General features: G+C 41.6%; 1 protein-coding gene across 3 annotated transcripts in view; it reads left to right on the forward strand.

Moving 5' to 3' along the window:
* Positions 1-20983, forward strand: part of PTPRG (protein tyrosine phosphatase receptor type G) — a 922721-nt gene that overhangs the window by 687633 nt on the left and 214105 nt on the right. For all 3 annotated transcript variants that reach the window (XM_070738149.1, XM_070738150.1, XM_070738152.1), the window contains exon 6: positions 3770-3836. In XM_070738149.1, the coding sequence (XP_070594250.1) occupies positions 3770-3836 (67 nt within the window). The remainder of the gene's footprint in view (positions 1-3769; positions 3837-20983) is intronic.

Below are 20983 nucleotides of genomic sequence, written 5' to 3' on the forward strand. Positions count from 1 at the left end.
GGCGCTGTCACTCGGGGCTTTCGTGCTGAGTCCGGGAGCGAACTCGCTCCCCGACTCAGCTGGAAAGCCCCGAGAGACAGCGCCAAGGAACGGGCCTGTCCACGCTGTCTCTCGGCGCTTTCCAGCTGAGTCGGGGAGCGAGTTCGCTCCCGGACTCAGCACGAAAGCGCCGAGAGACAGCGCCCCCCGGACCCCCAACCCGGGTTTGGGGGGTGGTAGGAAGCTCCCATTGTTGGCGGAGACCTTTTAAAACACTCGCGCGGTTTCCAGGACTCGGTTTGGAAGCCGCGCGAGTGTTTTAAAAGGTCTCCGCCAACAATGGGAGCTTCCTAGCACCCCCCCCCCCGAGCCCCCAACCCGGGTTTGGGGGTGGTAGGAAGTTCCCATTGTTGGCGGAGACCTTTTAAAACACTCGCGCGGCTTCCAGGACTCGGTTTGGAAGCCGCGCGAGTGTTTTAAAAGGTCTCCGCCAACAATGGGAGCTTCCTAGCACCCCCCCCGAGCCCCCAACCCGGGTTTGGGGGGTGGTAGGAAGCTCCCATTGTTGGCAGAGACCTTTTAAAACACTCGCGCGGCTTCCAGGACTCGGTTTGGAAGCCGCGCGAGTGTTTTAAAAGGTCTCCGCCAACAATGGGAGCTTCCTAGCACCCCCCAAACCCGGGTTGGGGGCTCGGGGGTGTGCTAGCGAGCCTCCCATGTCGGCGGGGATGTTTTAAAACACCCGCGCGACTTTCCAATGAGTCCCGAAGACAACGCGTTTGTCTTCGGGACTCATTGGAAAGTCGCGCGGGTGTTTTAAAACATCCCCGCCGACATGGGAGGCTCGCTAGCACACCCCCGAACCCCCAACCCGGGTTTGGGGGTGTGCTAGCGAGCCCCTCATGTCGGCGGGGATGTTTTAAAACACCCGCGCCGCCCCCAATCTTAGGCTCCTCGCTAGCGCTGCGGAAGTAAAAACACCCTCTGCACATGCGCAGAGGGTGTTTTTACTTCCGCAGCGCTACTTCGCGAAAACCCGCTCGTTGCGGGGGGTCCTGGAACGGAACCCTCGCAAAGAGCGGGGGATCACTGTATTACATTTTGCTAATAGCAAAAGAATGAAAGGATATGTTAGCTAAGTGTCAATGCAGTGCATATATTTCCTAATTATTGGAATAACAACAAAAGCATGTTGTCTTCACAGTAAAGATAATCTCTGGATTAGAAATCCTAATTTTGCATGCTTGGGATGGCTTTCATTGTACTTGTGGCATACAGGCTGAAATATGCTAGAAATGCCCTTATTATTAGCAGAAAATGCCGTATGTAGCATAGGAAATGATGGCGATCCTAAGATATTTATTAATATTGATTGTTTCTTCATTGCTTATTTGACCTCTATGGCAATCATTAAGTGTTGTACCACATGATTCTTGACAAATGTTTCTTTTTCTTTATGTACGCTGAGAGCATATGCACCAAGACGAATTCCTTGTGTGTCCAATCACACTTGGCCGATATTCTATTCTGTTCTGTTATATTCTATTCTATTCTGTTCTATTCTATTATACTTTACTCTACTCTATTCTATTCTCTATTTTCAAGTTTACTATAAAAAGTGTCATTCCTAAAATTCCCAACCCTTACCCTACATTGCACTTGGTGAATATATCTTGCATTTTATCAAGTTTCTCCACTTTCCACAGACCTCTTAGAAATTGGATGCCTACCATGTTTTACTGCCATGGATGCATTTGTGCTTAGCCAGGTATCCTAGCCCTTGTTTATACACAGTGCTCATAAAGTTGCTTTGAATCGTATTGCAGTTGTTTACGACATGTTTATTGTCCCTGGATAGTTCAATGGATTTGCAGCTGGCTGAAGCGTAGACATCAGAGAGTTATTGTTAATGGCGAGTATTCTGAGCAGAGACAGGTTACAAGCGGTGTGCCACAAGGGTCTGTTCTGGGTCCTATTCTTTTTAATATGTTTGTGAGTGACATAGGGGAAGGTTTGGTAGGGAAGGTTTGCCTATTTGCCGATGACTCTAAAGTGTGCAATAGGGTTGATATTCCTGGAGGCATCTGTAATATGGTAAATGATTTAGCTTTACTAGATAAATGGTCAAAGTAATGGAAACTGTAGTTTAATGTTTCCAAATGTGAAATAATGCACTTGGGGAAAAGGAATCCTCAATCTGAGTATTGTATTGGCAGTTCTGTGTTAGCAAAAACTTCAGAAGAAAAGGATTTAGGGGTAGTGATTTCTGACAGTCTCAAAATGTGTGAACAGTGCAGTCAGGCGGTAGGGAAAGGAAGTAGGATGCTTGGCTGCATAGCTAGAAGTATAACAAGCAGGAAGAGGGAGATTATGATCCCGCTATATAGAGTGCTGGTGAGACCACATTTGGAATACTGTGTTCAGTTCTGGAGACCTCACCTACAAAAAGATATTGACAAAATTGAACGGGTCCAAAGACGGGCTACAAGAATGGTGGAAGGTCTTAAGCATAAAATGTATCAGGAAAGACTTAATGAACTCAATCTGTACAGTCTGGAGGACAGAAGGAAAAGGGGGGACATGATCGAAACATTTAAATATGTTAAAGGGTTAAAAAAAGGTCCAGGAGGAAGTGTTTTTAATAGGAAAGTGAACACAAGAACAAGGGGACACAATCTGAAGTTAGTTGGGGGAAAGATCAAAAGCAACATGAGAAAATATTATTTTACTGAAAGAGTAGTAGATCCTTAGAACAAACTTCCAGCAGACGTGGTAGATAAATCCACAGTAACTGAATTTAAACATGCCTGGGATAAACATATATGCATCCTAAGATAAAATACAGAAAATAGTATAAGGGCAGACTAGATGGACCATGAGATCTTTTTCTGCCGTCAGTCTTCTATGTTTCTATGTTTCTATCGTTGGTTGCACAGTCAGCCTGATGTTTAGATTGAATTTGGCATTTTTAGCCACCCACCGGAGGACCTGGAATAGGCAGGTGGTACTGTTCAGTGGTCTTAAAGGCATCATCTCAGGATGTAAGGTTGAATAGATAGAATTCTTTATTGGCCAAGTGTGATTGGACACAAATGGAATTTGGTCTTGGTGCATATGCCCTCAGTGTACATAAAAGAAAATATAGATTTGTCAAGAATCATGTGGCACAAAACTTAATGATTGTCATTGTAAGCTATTCCAAATAAAGATAAATAAAATACTACGGTATTTTTTTAATGTGTAGCTATGCAAGAAGTAACTGGAGCGCTATCAACTATTCATCTGCACTAGGTTATGTGATGATGTGCTTGATGTTTTAATGATTTATAGGACTTTCTTTTGTTTTTAATCGCCATGGTGGCAGCGAAGTGGTTAGAATGCAGTGTTGCAGGCTAACTCTGCCCACTGTTATGAGTTCAATGCTGACCAGTTCAAGGTTGACTCACTTTTCCACTTTTCCGAGGTTGGTAAAATGAGGATCCAGATTGTCAGGGGGCAATATGCTGACCCTGTAAATTGTTTAGAGAGTACTGTAACGCACTATGTAGCACTATATAAATCTAACCCCTATTTTTCTATTTCTATTTATCCTCTTTTGTCTGCTATGTTACATTATAATTATCCATCTTAAACATTCATTGTCTGATGAGAATAAATTATTTTAAAGATGTAAGCTAAGTTAATTTGCTCAGAGTATCTCTTTTGCCTCCCCTCTTATAGAAGATTGCAGTTAGATTCTTTTGTCTGATAACATAATAAACTTAACCAAGCACGTATCTTTTGCATCTAGGTCAGTCAGAGGGACAATCCAGCACTTGAACCTATTATCCATGGGCTGAAGGGGGTCGTACACCATGGTAAGTAGTTTCTTAAAATTCACTTGTGTTAAGAAAAGTTTTTCTAGCTTAAGCTTAGTACTTTACGCAGTCAGATAAAATTCAACATAAATGGGTAAATCATACAGATTACATTTATTGTCCAGTATCTCCAGATCATAGGTTTACTAAGAGATAAAATTCCTTAGATCTTATGTCCATAATCTGTCCTATTACACGTAGGAGAAAAGAAATTCATTTCTCCTATTTGCAGGCACTTGCATGGTCCTTTGGCTGTTTGAGAGCTGTCTAGGTATAGCTCAATGGTCAATAAGAACACATAGATGAGGTCACATATCATGGACTACATTACCCAGAGTGCAATCTATTATTACCTTTCCCTAATGCAATCTCTTAAAGAAACAGCTCTTATCTCTTTAGTCTGTCAGCACAAGAGTAGAAGAGCCACAGTGGGTCATCTTTTCAAAAGACAGCCTGAGTTGTATATGTCACCTGTAATGATATTTGAGGGCAGTGAAGCTGTTATTCAGATGCTATAAATCCCAGTTACATTTATTAGTTGAAATAGCTTTAGACAAATAGTAAAAGTGGTCCTTTTTTAGCATTCGTTTGGAATATTTCATTTAGGACATTTATTTTTGCAAAGAAAGGCAGATAAGCATATTATGGTTTTTTTATATTTTGTGCTTTCAGATAATATTCAGTTTGCTCAACATTGATCTTGTGAAAATAATTTAAAAATAACTGCTTAATTTTTCTATTTCTTTATGAAGTATTTGTCTTTACAATTTTATAGAGCTGATAATGGATCTTTAACTTCCACAGATAATGAATTTATCTCACGATAAATTAAGAGAATATATTTCCATCACTGGCATAAATGTAACCAGTGCTCTTAATATAATGCATATAATCCAAAGGATAAATTGGAATAAATAATGAAATAAACACAGCATATCACAAATTTCTATTTAAAAAAAAAAAAGAAATATACTGAAACTCTTATTACCAGCAATTTATAATTTGCAATTATAGCAAAGCTGTGTCAAAACCAGCTTTGTCAGATTTTTAATGTAATGATTTGGAAAGTATTAATCATTCCATTACAATTGACAAGGAAAAGACTGGGAGATTGTAATGAATCTCAGTTCCATCTAAGCATTATTTTCACTCCTGTTGAAGGAGATTGTTTTTAGACATTTAGAGACATGCAGAGCTTAACAACATTTTCCCCCCTTCTTGACTGGAAACCTAACATCAGGCTTTAGTGGTAGATTAATTGTTTTAGTGGTTTCCAGATTAATTGCTTTCCTTTCAAAACCTTTTAATGTTACAAATATTGTAAATCTACTGGCAATAAAAAATTGGATTTAGATGATAATGTAACAGGTTCTTCATTTTTGGAATTTCCTTTCAGTTTGATGCTATTTATAAATATCAGTCTTAAGTTTCAAAGTAAAAGCTAGACACTGAGCTAAACATTGTGATTTTCTTCAGAAATAGATATTATTATCTAATGCCTGCTGCGCAGCAGAAGAATCTGTTAGAAAACATGAAAAGAGCAACTTTGATGATTCTATGATTTGATGAAGTAATTTTGTCTATTGTTTACTTGACCTGGAATATTTTAGTTGTGCCATCCTGTCTTTTTTGTGCTTATACACTCAGTCTACTCCTAGATTACTAAAATGATCCCATTCCCTTCATTCTGCTGCTGGAATATCTATTGGTGCCTAATCATACTTGTATTTTGCAGATCTATCTCATCATCTTAAGAAAAAATTCATAGAACATAGTAATGCGTCTTTTGTATGTCTTTCCTGTAATTTTTTTCATTTATAATTTTTTAAAATTTATAATTTCTGAATCCCAGAGCTCTCTAACTGAGAAAGGGATACTGGTAGTCCTCATTTAATGAATGCCTTGTTTAGCAACTACTGTATTTGCAGTTATGATGAGGATGATGAAAAGTTAACTTTGCGACCAGTCCTTTAAAGCAAAGGAAAGATGAAGTGCAATAATAAAATTATGATGTTTCATTTAGCGATCATTTCACTTAGCTTATTGCCAGTCCCAATTATGATCACTGAATGAGGAATGGATGGATGGATGGATAGATAGATAGATAGATAGATAGATAGATAGATAGATAGATAGATAGATAGATAGTGTTCTGCCAACATTTCCCAGCCGCCTGTAATTACAGGGTAATTAATCTAGAAAGACACACACCACACGATAGAAGGAAAACCAAAAGTCTTTATCAACAGAAAAGCAGAAAAAAACTCCCTTTTTAAATGTCCAAGGGATTTTCTGGTACACACAAGGCACAGGTTAAATGCAATTCAATTTCTCACCCAGTAACTGGAAAATTGAGTCCAAATTCCAAAGTCCAGAAAGTCCACACACAGTCTTGAACAGGGAAACAGCAAAACCACGATCTTGACAAACTATGAATCAGATAAACTTCCACAAGGCTAAACCAGCACGCTGTTCTTTTTATCTGTAGCACTAATTACAGCAGCCCCACCCAACCACAGGTGGCCTCATTTTCTCTTGTAATAATCCTTCAGTTGTTGTCTCATATGCATCACTCTACGCATGCGTGGATGTGTCATAAGTTCTTGTTCAGAATCCAGGGATGATAAGGATGATTGATCTCATCCTGGGCTGTCTGCCAAACTCCCCTCTTCCCTGCCACTCACGCTTCCTTCGTCAGAGGAGCCTTCGTCGGGAGATTCTATCGGGAGCAAAACAGGCCTGTGGCATGTGGATGTTTCCCCCACATCCACCTCCACATTCCTTGGGGCAGGAGCTGGGCCAGAGCCAACCATAACAGATAGACAGACAGACAGACAGACAGACAGACAGACAGACAGATACATACACACACACACACACACACACACACACACATGCTTTTTCTGCAGGTTTTCCTCTTCATAACAAAGAAAATGAATGCATGAGCTTTTAAAAAAAAATTCAAATAAAATTTGAAAATAAGACTACAAAGACTTCAGTTACATGTGAAAGTGGAAAAGAGAGAAAATCTAATAAAAGGTCAAACTCTATTCATGTTTAATTAGAAAAAGAAATATGTTCTTTAATTTGGCTGCTTACAGAATCCAATAGTCATTGTGTCTGGAAATTATAAGAATTGAAGTCCGTACTGTTTGGAAGAAAAGATTGACTGTAAGAAAGTGGCCAAAGAATTGGCTGGTCGTTTCCTTTATTGTCCTTTTAGATTCAAATAGTTTAGAACGGTATATAATGTATTTTTTTAGATCATTATTTTTCAGATTATTTGTTTCTACACTTGTCTGAGTCTTGATTCTTTCTTGAATACCTCAATACGTATATGGTAGTTTAGGAAGTTATAGCTTTAGTTTGGCAAGATTCTGTCTATTAGGTGCAAGCTAATAAAGCAGAAGTCTTCAAACTTGGCAATTTTAAGACTTGTGGGCTTCAACTACCAGAATTCTCCAGCCAGCTATGCCAGTTGAAGTCCACAAGTCTTAAAAGTTGCCAAGTTTGGGGATCCCTGTAATAATGGATAGGACTTGATTGGATTTTTGCTCTGTAGTCTCTAGGCTTGGACCTGACATATCTATTCTCATACCATTTCATTTGTCCTCTGGAAAAAACCCAAAGTTCTGTATAATTTCAAGAAGTCTTGAAAACCAACCTATTTTCAAAAGCTACTGGTCCAAAATGCTGTATGAACCCATACACTGAGTTTGAGTTCCTTGCTTTTAATTGTTGCGTTTTTTTCCTCTTGGCAAGGTCATTTTTGTTTTCTTAATAGGTTTATAATAATAATAATAATAATAATAATAATAATAATAATAATAATAATAATAATAATAATAGAAAATTGGTTTTAAAATTTGTTATATCTGGTGGGAATATTTGGAAGGCACTTTCATAGTTTCTAGTACAGTGGTGAAATATACTTACCATTCCTACCGGTTTGGAAGTGCATGCTTCACTCACGCTTTTTCACCCCCACTCTGCTCGTGTATGCACTTTATCACCCTCTGTGCAATGCGCCGAACCCAAAATATGTTGGTGGGTAGGCAAACCCTTGCGCTGCCATCACTACTGGTTCTCCGAACCACAAGGGGCCACCACTAACGACATGCCCAATCCGGGGCGAACTGATAGCGTTTCACCCCTGCCTTAGTAATTGGGATTTCTTCCCTTCTCTTTACTGCCAGAAAAATCTCAGCCAGAGACCTGCACAAAATGTGCTACTTCTAAAAAGAACCAATTTGATCCAGTGGTTAAGACACTAGGCTAGAAATCAGAAGACTGAGTTCTGGTTCAGGGATGAAAGTCAGCTGGGTAATTTTGAGTCAGTCACTCGCTCAGCCCAACTCACCTCAGACGCTTGTTTTTGGTGTGGGGCAAATAGCAGGATGGAATATTTCTTAGATTCTCAGCTTTGAATTGTCTATTTAGAAACATAGAAACATAGAAGACTGACGGCAGAAAAAGACCTCATGGTCCATCTAGTCTGCCCTTATACTATTTCCTGTATTTTATCTTACAATGGATATATGTTTATCCCAGGCATGTTTAAATTCAGTTACTGTGGATTTACCAACCACGTCTTTTCGGAGAGGGGCGGCATATAAATCCAATAAAACTAAACTAAACTAAACTAAACATCTGCTGGAAGTTTGTTCCAAGGATCTACTACTCTTTCAGTAAAATAATATTTTCTCACGTTGCCTTTGATCTTTCCCCCAACTAACTTCAGATTGTGTCCCCTTGTTCTTGTGTTCAATTTCCTATTAAAAACACTTCCCTCCTGAACCTTATTTAACCCTTTAACATATTTAAATGTTTCGATCATGTCCCCCCTTTTCCTTCTGTCCTCCGGACTATACAGATTGAGTTCATTAAGTCTTTCCTGATACGATTTATGCTTAAGACCTTCCACCATTCTTGTAGCCCGTCTTTGGACCCGTTCAATTTTGTCAATATCTTTTTGTAGGTGAGGTCTCCAGAACTGAACACAGTACTCCAAATGTGGTCTCACCAGCGCTCTATATAAGGGGATCACAATCTCCCTCTTCCTGCTTGTTGTACCTCTAGCTATGCAGCCAAGCATCCTACTTGCTTTTCCTACCGCCCGACCACACTGCTCACCCATTTTGAGACTGTCAGAAATCACTACCCCTAAATCCTTCTCTTCTGAAGTTTTTGCTAACACAGAACTGCCAATACAATACTCAGATTGAGGATTCCTTTTCCCCAAGTGCATTATTTTACATTTGGAAACATTAAACTGCAGTTTCCAAATATAATAATAATAAAGGTGGGATTGTAAAAAAAAAAAAAATCTTAAAAATGTATGTATCACTGCAAAATGGCAGTCTTGCGACCGTCTCTTTTTTATCAAAGTTCTCTCACTTTGCTGTGCCCTTTTAGATAATAAGAAAGATTGATAATGTTAGAATCACATTCCACAGGAGTGAGAGCTATTTTGGCCGGAGATTTCGTCAGGGACTTGAATTACTGACTAATTTGATGGAACATAAATAATTGTGTCCTTCACACTGTCACCAGCTTAATGATGATAGAGATATGTCAACATAAAAAGATCAATGCAGAATTAAGTGTCACTGAAAAAGTTTCTTTTTCTCTTCTCCAGGGATCCATTTCTTAGAATTCCAATGTTGCATTAGGTTTAATTTTCCAAGAATTAGACTAGCAGCTTATGTGAACAAAAACAGACAATATCAGAAACAATAGAACTGAAGTAGAAAGTAATGTTTAACAGTTTCCCCCCCCCCCCCTGAGTTTTCCTACATTGGGCAGGTGTTTGTAATTGCATGCCATTTACCCATGTGTAATTACTATGGCTGCAGATTTTGGAATTGCTTTTACTGTATGGCATTCCTTCACATTTATTATGCTTGCTTCTCATTTTTATATATTGTACATTCTCCCTCCTAGGGTGGAATCAGCCTTCAGGATGGCTAGATCTGACTTGATCCTTCAAGAGAATAGTCATGACTAGACTCCCATCCTGAACTTTTTCCTATTTGGATCTTCCTCTTTAAAGTTAAATCCTCCAATTCCCCTCTCTCACCACAACAGCCCTTTTTAGGCCTTTCTGGAGTAGCATCTACTCTGACCGACAAAGAATGGTCTGCAGGAAACCTCTCATCCATCCGGCCGAACAACCACAGACTCAAGGAAAAGGAAGTGTTTCCTCTCCCCCCCCTCTTTCCATCCGTGCCTTTGTTCCAATTCCAGAAGTCAGTGCAGTCAGTGCTAAGGGAGCTATTGCATTCCACTCATGGGGGTTAAAAGAATTCAAGCCCAAGCACTTCGGTGGGAGAGGGAATTTGAAACCGAACTTCCAGTGACCCATTCCAAGCCCTACAAGTGAAGCGGCAGGGCGGAAACAAATTAAAAGCCTTTGCCAGCTACCTTGGAGCTATGGTTGCCACAGGAATTCACCCACGGCAACCACGCAACTCAGCTCGCGACAATAACTAAAGAGCCCCTCCTCCTTTCCCGATAGCTGCCTGCTAAGCACAGTGCCATAATTAAACAAGAACAGCCCTAGAAGTGGAAACAGGCTAAAGACACAGGTAAAGCCCCAGCCATTATCCTCCAAGTTCACTCAGAGGCCCAGTTTATTTATTTATTTATTTATTTATTTATTTATTTATTTATTTATTTATTTATTTATTTATTTATTTATAATTTTTAAACTATTTATTTTTTTATCTATTTATTTTTTTATCTATTTATCTATTTATTTATTTATTTATTTATTTATTAGATTTGTATGCCGCCCCTCTCTGTAGACTTTGCACAGTTGTAGGGGGGGCACAAAAGGGGCAGGCCGTGTGAGAACAAAGGAGCTACAGTCTCACCTCTGACCCTCGTGGCAGTAACAGGGAGCTAACATCTTGGACATATTCTTGCCATTGTTGGAGGAGGAGCCTGCAATATCATACCTCTACCACTGGGGGCATGGCAACCGAAGATCCCAATGCTAAAGTGGGAGGCAAGAGGTGAAGAAAAACAGAGAATCCCCAGAGCGGGATCAGGCCTATTCCCCAGATCAGTCTCCCACCCGATTGGAACACTCGTCTCCTAGATCACATAAGGGCCACAGAGGTGGCTGAGGAGCATCGCCATAGGGCCTTATAGAGAAATTGGGATAGGGCTTGAGTCGCTGCACAGATAGTGCAGGATCCTACAGAGGATTCTGGACAGAAATTAACAACAACAGGAGGGGATCCCTTGGCACTAAATACCACAGATTTGTCCAGAACCACAGCCTAGCTCTGTTAAAAAAAAGTGCTATTGTTAACATGTTGTAAGCCACCCTGAGTCTAAGGAGAAGGGCGGCATAAAAATCAAATCAAATGAAATAAACAAACAAACAAACAAACAAACAAACGTATAGGGCAGCTCATAATCGCTGGAAGCCAAGAAACCCGAGGAGGAGCAGGAACAGCACACTCCTCAATTGGAATGGGCTGGACCTACCCAACCTGCAGCATCACAGTTGGTTACCCAGCTAGCCTCTGGTCCCTTATGGCAGAATCCCTTAAAGAAGCTATTTATGTTAGCCTAGGGCAGTGTTGGCGAAACTTTTTTTCCTCAGGTGCCAAAAGAGCATGCACGCATGCTATCACGCATGTGTGGGTGCCCATACCCTTCCCAGGCATTGAACCATAATTCAAGGCCTGGGGAGGGTAAAAAAACAGCTTCCCTCGCCTCGGAGGCCCTCTGGAGGCCAGAAATGGCCTGTTTCCCAACTTCTGGTGGGCCCCAGTATGTTTGTGTTTTTGCCTCCCCAGGCTCCAAAGGCTTCCCTGGAGCCAGGGGAGGGTAAAAATGCCCTCCGCACACCCTGGAGGCTCTCTGGAAGCCTTAAACATTCTCCCAGAGCCTCTGTGTGAGCTGAAAATCAGCTGGCCAGCACACACATGTACGTTGGTACTGAGCAAGAGGCAACAGCTCACGTGCCAGCAGATACAGCTCTGTGTGCCACTTGTGGCATCCGTGTCATAGATTTGCCATCACTGGCCTAGGGTCTTTCTCAGGGAAGGGTTCCTCTACTTCTACCTCTTCTTCTTCTTCTTCATCATTATCCAGGAGCCACACAAAGACTTCTTCTAAGCGAAGGCACCATACCAATAGGGATAGTTCTGAATCAGAATCAGTCTTCAGTGGAATCTTTCAGAGGATGAGGGCTGACAACCACTGACAACCAGCCTATTTCCTCCAAATTTGTTTAAATCATTATTATTCAAGGTGCATGCGGTGCCTGGTATTAAACTGTCACCCTCAGTTTCAACTGCATCCCCAGAAGAACAAGCTAACCCTTTTTTTTCAGAAGGCATACCAGGGTGAGATCTAAATAGAAAAAAGTTCAGGATGGGAGCATAGTTCCCTCTAAGCTGTGCAGTGCGCTATAGCACATAAGTTTTTAACCCTCAGCCCGGGAATTTCAAATTCCAGCGCACAGGACCGACCTCTGCGCCGGAATTTGAAATTAAAGGAACTGTCGCTGCTCTGTAAACAACAGTTTGCAGCAACAGTTCCTTCAAGTAAAGGTGGGAAAGAAAGGGGCCAATTAGAGGGAACACTGGATGGGAGTCCAGCCACAACTATCCTCTTGAGGGATCGAGTCAGATCTAGCCATCCTGAAGGCTGGTCCCACCAGATGAGAAGAGGTATTTGGGTATACAACTTCTATTTTGTGTCTGTTGCACTTCTATTAATGAGTGCCGTTTTGAATGTCTCAGATTGTGAAAAGCAAATTAGAAACATATGTTGAAGCACAAAATGGACCAGGGTGGATCTCCAAGACATTGATTTTCCCATGGCATTACTGTGTTAAACATAAAGCAACACTCGCAGCTTGATAAGTGTGAGCCAGCTTTGAGTATTTCCTGATGTACAAAATGGACTTTCAGGGTCCGCACTGTCATGCAGTTTTGTGACTCCCGACATAAATGAAATTTAAACAATTTGGAGTGTTAAGGTGTTTTTAAGAGGGAGAATGTTTGCCATAAGACTTAATGCACCCAATTGCTCCTCTTAAAACCTCCACATATGTCCCCAAAGAGTCAAATCCTGGCCTCACACAATTTCGGAATTTGATTCTCTACATAACTCATAAAACCCTTGTGGTCCTCAAACTAGCAGAAGTTTTGAATTCCTCCAGGAATTTGATACTGATTCTTGTCAAATACAGAACACAAGAACCAGATTTCAAAATGCTTTTACATAAAAGAGATATTGTCAACGAACCAACTAGCATCTGAGAAATAAATCGCAGTGCACTGCTGTGTACACACAGAAAGTTTGATTTATTATCAAAGCCATATCTGGATTCCTTGCTGTCAACCCAACACTGGAAGGAAGTGCTGGCTTTTTTCACTAGTTCAGTCTACCTAGGACTCTGCACAAGGAATGTGCTGAGGTACCAATATCTCTCTCTTTCTCTCTCTCTCTCTCTCTCTCACTCACTCACTCACTCCTCCCATCCCTCTATCACTGTTACTGTGTCAGGAGGCCTGACAGATATATTTAAAATACAATAGATATAAATAAAATACAATTTTACTGCATATCAGTAAACAGAGTCGGCCTTCTCCGGGTCCCATCAACTAAACAATGTCAGTTGGCGGGCCCCAGGGGAAGAGCCTTCTCTGTGGCAGCCCCGACTCTCTGGAACCAGCTCCCCCCAGAGATTAGAACTGCCCCTACTCTCCTTGCCTTTCGTAAGCTCCTTAAAACCCACCTTTGTCGTCAGGCATGGGGGAACTGAGACATCTTCCCCGGGCATATACAATTTATGCATGGTATGTTTGTTTGTATGTATGTTTGCTTAGTAAATGGGTTTTTTTAAAAATATTTTAAACTATAATTTAGATTTGTCATGAATTGTTTTATTTTGTTGTGAGCCACCCCGAGTCTGCGGAGAGGGGCAGCATACAAATCTAAATAATTAATAAATAAATAAATAAATAAATAAATAAATAAATAAATAAATAAATAAATAAATAAATAAATAAATATCCTAATAATCTACCTTCATATCAAACTTTGCATTGTTTTAATGGCTGTGCTCTATATGCTGGGATTTCTCTGGGCACAAATTCTGAGCATGGGAAAAGAATGAATCAGACCCACTTTGGAAATATCTACAGTTCTGGCTTTTGTTAGTATTAGACCAAATATCATTCCCCCCTCCATATCCAAGGAAATTTAGCCGTTACATTCTTAACAAGCTGTTTTATTGTTCAGTGTGTCCGGGATAACCCCTAACTTTAAATTACTATTACTACAATGCCTCATGTTGCTTGGTTCCCATTTCTGATCTTCCTTCTGAGAAAGCAGTCCTCAGTAACACTGTTGGTCTTCAAAAGTTTGGGAGGAAATTCTTTAAAAATGAATGAAAAGTGTTGCAAAAATGATTTCAGCCTCTCATATTTCAAACGTAATACTGATACCTTTAAAAAAAAATAGCACTGCAGTTATACAGTACAGTGAACCCTCGAGTTTCGCGTCCTCAAGGATCGCGAAAGGGCTATTTCGCTAGTTTTCAACCCGGAAGTAAACTCCACCATCTGCGCATGCGTGCCCTTCCACGCATGCGTAGATGGTGGAGTTTCCCCGCCGGGCAGAGGCTTCCCTGGGTCTTCCCCCTCTTGCCCCGGTAAGACCCCAGTGGCGGTGGGCTGGAGCGCGAGCTTGGGGCACCCTAGCTCCGCTTCCCAGCTGGGAAGCGGAGCCGGCAACAGCATGGGCGGGCGGGCGGCGCGCGCGAGCTTGGGGCAGCCTAGCTCCGCTTCCCAGCTGAGCGGATCTGGGGTTTCCCCAAGCGCGCGCGCGTTGCTGGGGGCCGCTCCCCAGCTGGGGAGCGGAGCCGGGGGTTTCTCCAAGCGCGCGCGCGTTGCTGGGGCCGCTCCCCAGCTGGGAAGCGGCCCCAGCAACGCGCGCGCGCTTGGGGAAACCCCAGATCCGCTCCCCAGCTGGGGAGCGGCCCCAGCAACGCGCGCGCGCTTGGAGAACCCCCGGCTTCGCTCCCCAGCTGGGGAGCGGCCCCAGCAACGCGCGCGCGCTTGGGGAAACCCCAGATTCGCTCCCCAGCTGGGGAGCGGCCCCAGCAATGCGCGCGCGCTTGGAGAACCCCCGGCTTCGCTCCCCAGCTGGGGAGCGGCCCCAGCAACGCGCGCGCGCTTGGAGAACCCCCGGCTTCGCTCCCCAGCTGGGGAGCGGCCCCAGCAACGCGCGCGCGCTTGGGGAAACCCCAGTTCCGCTCCCCAGCTGGGGAGCGGCCCCACCCCGGCTCCGCTCCCCAGGAAACCCCAGGCGCGAGCAACGGGGTGGGCGGGCGAAGGGCGGGCGGCGGTGGAAGTAAAAACACCATCTGCACATGCGCAGATGGTGTTTTTACTTCCGCACCGCTACTTCGCGAAAAATCGATCATCGCTTGGGGTCCTGGAACGGAACCCTCGCGATGATCGAGGGTTCACTGTAGTCCTCAAAATTAAATTTTAATTTTCATAATTTCACCCCATTCTGTTGAAACATCAGACTAGCAATTTCCCCTGAAGTCCTAAAAATGTTTTGGGAGGCCCAGCCCCTATTTGTGAGGATAACCTTCAGTGTAGTCTAAATTAGTGTTTCCCAACCTTGGCAACTTGAAGATATTTGGACTTCAACTCCCAGAATTCCCCAGCCAGCGAATGCTGGCTGGGGAATTCTGGGAGTTGAAGTCCAGATATCTTCAAGTTGCCAAGGCTGGGAAACACTGGTCTAAATGATACAACCTTGAGCCATTTACAGTCTATGCCTTATTCACCTACATACCTCTGGACTCAGACCCCTCCTCAAATAACCAAGTACAGACTTCACATTTGCATCCTTGCCAAATGGTTTCCTCTATTTCAAATATTATCCTCTTTTAAATAACCTGCTCCTGTCAACCCTGCAGTGAACCTGGCTGAGACCCATCATTGAAGCTGCCACTAGATGGGAGGGAGAGGGAAATAAAGTTTTCCTGTGGGAACCAAGGTCATTCCAACAGGTGGCTGCGAGAAAGGGAGCAAAGTAACCAAGCAACTAGATAGCATTTCTATTGGTCCATGTGACTGATGACTTGAGGAAAGAAGAAAAACTTTCTCTTTAATCAGATGAAAACCACTGGAACTTTCAGAATCAGTTTTCACCAATTGTGCCAATATGATGTATCCTATAAAAAATATCATGAGTCTTTATTGATTAGACCCTGGGCCATAACAGATTGTTACTTGAGGAATCTACCTGTCTCAGAGTTCTGCTTTCTATGGGTACATTATTAGGAATGATGACAGTCCCATTTCTCTTTTGATGGAAGTGATGTGCTGGTGCCTGGAGGCTGTTAGGGTCTGGATGGGTGTCAACAGACTCAAACTCAACCCTGATAGGACGGAGTGGCTGTGGGTTTTGCCTCCCAAGGAAAATCCCACCTGTCCATCCATCACCTGGGGGGGGGGAATTATTGACCCCCTCAGAGAGGGTTCACAACTTGGGTGTCCTCCTCGATCCACAGCTAACATTAGAAAACTATCTTTCAGCTGTGGCGAGGGAGGCGTTTGCCCAGGTTCGCCTGGTACACCAGTTGCGGCCCTATTTGGACCAAGAGTCACTGCACACAGTCACTCATGCCCTCATCACCTCGAGGTTCGACTACTGTAACGCTCTCTACATGGGGCTACCTTTGAAGAGTGTTCGGAAACTTCAGATTGTGCAAAATGCAGCAGTAATCATGGGCTTCCCTAGGTATGCCCATCTCACACCAACACTCCGCAGTCTGCATTGGTTGCCGATCAGTTTCCGGTCACAATTCAAAGTGTTGGGTCATGACCTATAAAGCCCTTCATGGCATCAGGCCATAATATCTCCGAGACCGCCTTCTGCTGCATGAATCCCAGCGACCGGTTAGGTCCCACAGAGTTGGCCTTCTCCGGGTTCTGTCAACTAAACAATGTTGTCTGGCGGGACCCAGGGGAAGAGCCTTCTCTGTGGCGGCTCCGACTCTCTGGAGCCAGCTCCCCTCGGAGATTAGAATTGCCCCCACCCTCCTTGTCTTTCGTAAATTTCTTAAAACCCACCTCTGCCGCCAGGCGTGGGGGAACTGAGACATCTCCCCCGGGCCTATACAGTTTATGCATGGTATGTTTGTGTGTATGTTTTCTATTTAATAAGGGGTTTTTAGTGACTTTTAATTATTAGATTTTTAGATGTGTTATTATTATTATTAGATGTGTTATTATTGTTGTGAGCTGCCCCGAGTCTACGGAGAGGGGCAGCATACAAATAATAATAAATAATTAATTAATAATAATAATAATAATAATAATAATAATAATAATAATATCTTTCCATAATAAAAGTATATCTTGAAAAAGGCCCAAAGTAGTATATATTTGCTACCTATTAATAAGGGAGTATTTGTGTGATGTTAAAAAGGAACACAAACTTTTTTTTTAGAATTGCAGAATATGAAATATATGTTTTCAGACGTATATTTATTATATATCTATATTATATATAGAATCAATGAATCTTTGTGTTGGAGAGAACCTTGGAAGATACATGTCCATGGAGAAATCCTGCAAATGCATCATCTTTGACTGATAGTTCTTTAAACCTGCTTAAATTCCTCCCACTGCCTCCTACTCCTGGATTAATGACAGAATGAGAAAGAGGTAGCCAAACATTACTTGCCAGCATTTTCAGCCTTCGAATTCCAGAATTATCCCACAGAGTTAGAGACAAAGAGCTCATAAGATCTAAATACACAGTTGGATAGATAAATATGCACAGTTACATGATAAAAAGCAGAAGAAAAGAAGGGCCTAGTAATCAATCGAAGGTCCTATTTGAAGGCAAGGTGTTGAAAGAAGAAAATATATTGATGATAGCAAGAATGTTTCATAAATAAGTTATCCTCTTTTAGCTTTAAAACCACATGGACTTTTAAGCAGATAGGCTTAGTGATATTGCTGCAGGGTTGATACATAGATGACTATTGTAAAATTATAATATTACTATTTGAAAGGTAATGTTTGGTCCAGAACGAATTTAGCTTGATAGCTCTTATTGCCTGCTTTGAATGTCAACTGAGTTTAGTAAGCCATATTTCCAAATTCTTGTTCTGATAGTGGCATTATTTCAATGTCCTTGATTTATGGCTGGTCGCTCAGCATAGTTCGGATGGAACTTACCTGGGAGATACTTTATTTAAAGTTTTGACCATTTGTCTCTCCCTGTCACAATAGTGCACCTCCAACAGTCAGTAACTAGACCACATTGATGGCTGTTTGCAGCATCCCTGAGACACATGACTATATTTTATGAATGCTTTGCCAAACCCCCACCCCCCAGCATGTCTCATTTTTGGCAAAATGATACCCATAGCAAACCATTGGTTTGCTTAATAATCATGGTGTTCACATAACAATCACCAAAAAAAGTAATAAAACCAGACATTGCAGTTGTAACTTGAGGATTATCTGTATACTAATTTTACAAAACCTTAATATCCAGTGTGGTTAGAAAGAGAATCTGCTACTTGGAATAACCATTGCCAATCCCTTCCATTGGCAGTGTATTGGTCTGTGTTAACAAAAGATTTGAAAATGTTTATTAAATTCCAGCGAAAATTAAAAATGTAGCTATTTAAGTTCAGCATAAAAGGAAGAGAGAATTAAAAGTTCTCTGCTGTTTGGAGAGCCATAAGTATTTCGAGCTTACTGCAAACTTACTGCATCAGTGCAATTATTTAATTTGATTTATAGCTCACCTCATCCAATTTACAATCCTGCCTGGAATAGGTAAAAAAAATTGTTCATTTTAAAATAGCCAGTTAACCTTGATCAAATTCCATTTTACAAGATCTATCTCTGTTAAGTTCCAGTTTTTATATAACTTCTAGAGGTCACCCAAGCTTGAGCTGTTTGCATGTCTTGAGGTTAGAACGACACCGATCCAGAATTGATTGGAGTCATACTGAGATCATGTAACTTGGAAAGAGGAAAGCCTTAGAAGGCTGGCGCCAGATCACCTAATAGTTTATAACTCATTATTATCACATTAATGGAACTCAGGAAAGGAATAGTCCAGATTCTGGACCATTAAAGTAATGTTTTTGACTAATCAACCAACTTGAGAGTGAGTGTAGCTTAGAGTGAGATTTTTAATGTACTGTACAGCATTTCTTTGTTGCTATTCAAGCTTTTTAAAAAGGACTGATTTTCATCAGTCTTCACACATTTCTAGTTTCATATTAATTAAACTTCATGAGAACTTTGGGAGCAGGGGGGGGGAGGAAGAAAGTGGATAATACAATTTTTCCCCATTCTTTCAATTGCCCACCAAGAAACCTTACTTTCAGGACAAGGTTTAGCATAATAACTTGGTCCATTTAGACTGAAGTTATTGCCTTGATTTTATGGTCATTTTTAAAAAAATGGTTAATGGAACTTCAGTAATGCTTATTAATTTTCTGTTAGAAACCTTAATGGAGGCACTTCAAAATAACGCAAGCTTCAGTGGTTTTTGAAAATACCCAGAGTTCTGGTAATTAGGAAAAATAAATGGAGTGCACAAATTCTTGGTGGTTATACATTGATTTTGTCTGGGATCTTAATCTGTAAGCACTCCATACTTTGATGAGGAGGGGAACATATCTGCAACTATAATCAAACAATTCACACAATCTTAATTTTTCATTATTATGTTACCACAGCTGGAGAAACCTCGGGCTCCCAATTACAGTTGCAATCTGAACACAATTCCTAGGGAATGAGTTATATCAGTCAAAATGTACTGTAGTATAAGGGCAGACTAGATGGACCATGGGGTCTTTTTCTGCCGTCAGACTTCTATGTTTCTATGTTTCTATGTTTTACTGTTAGAACCCTACTTGAATTCAGTGAAATATTCTTCTTTTAATCTTAGTCTGGGGATTGAATTCTAGCAGAAGCAGACAAACTGAAGTGATGTGGAATGACAGAGTAAAAGCAAAAGTTGTCAAGAGGGCTGACATGACATGACAAGAGAGAAGCAACCTAAAAATGGCATAGTAGGAAAGAGGAGGGAAAGCCAACAAATGGTTTTATTTATTTATTTATTTATTTATTTATTTTGTCAAGTACATATTGGTAGTGTACATAGATATAATACTGTTTATGTACATGAGATGGGTACTAATAAGAGGGAAACATTAGGACAGGGATGGTAGATACACTGGTGCACTTACCCTGTTTCCCCAAAAATAAGACGTACCCCGAAAGTAAGGCATGTCAGAGGTTTTGCAGAATTTGCTAATATAAGGCACCCCCCGAAAATAAGACGTAGTCAAGTTTACCTACGGTACGGTGGAAAAACATACGGTACCATTCAAAGCTGTTCATAGCGGTACCGTAATAATGTGGCGTCCCCTGCTGGCCCCTTCCATCGCTTTGTGCCGTCCAGTACAGCAGACACAGTCTGTTGCTGTCTCACTGCCATTACAGTCTCTACTACAGTGCGTAGACTGTAGTTCCTCTGGTGGCCGGAAGCTGCAATAGCGGGAGTATACTGTTGTACCATATAAGTGCCGTTGTTTGTGTTTGTGGGTGCCATACTGATAGGTACCGTACCGTAATCAGTATACCATACGGTACACTTTTTGGGGGGTGTCAGCTTTTCTGCCTGTGATTTTCTCTTATTTGAGAAATATAAGGCACCCCCCGAAAATAAGACGTAGCACAACTTTTGGAGCAAAAATTAATATAAGACAGTGTCTTATTTTCGGGGAAACACGGTATGCACGCCCCTTACTGACCTCTTAGGAATCGGGAGAGGTCAACAGTGGATAGTCTAAGGGTAATGTTTGGGGGGGATTTGGTGATGAAACTACAAAGTCAGGTAGTGAGTTCCAGGCATTAACTACTCTGTTGCTGAAGTCATATTTTCTACAGTCAATGATATCATCAGGGGTAATGGTTTGCATATGATGGTTGCTGGTGGTTTTGTGTAATTTTGTGATGTTAGACTGTCGTTTTCTTCTAGTCCAAATAGGATTGCATTATGATGTTTTTGCTGGCACTCAATGGCATCTTTGACTGTAGTGGAGATACCCAGGGCAAAAA

Source organism: Erythrolamprus reginae, chromosome 2 (assembly GCF_031021105.1).
Source record: "Erythrolamprus reginae isolate rEryReg1 chromosome 2, rEryReg1.hap1, whole genome shotgun sequence".
Lineage (NCBI taxonomy): Eukaryota > Metazoa > Chordata > Lepidosauria > Squamata > Dipsadidae > Erythrolamprus > Erythrolamprus reginae.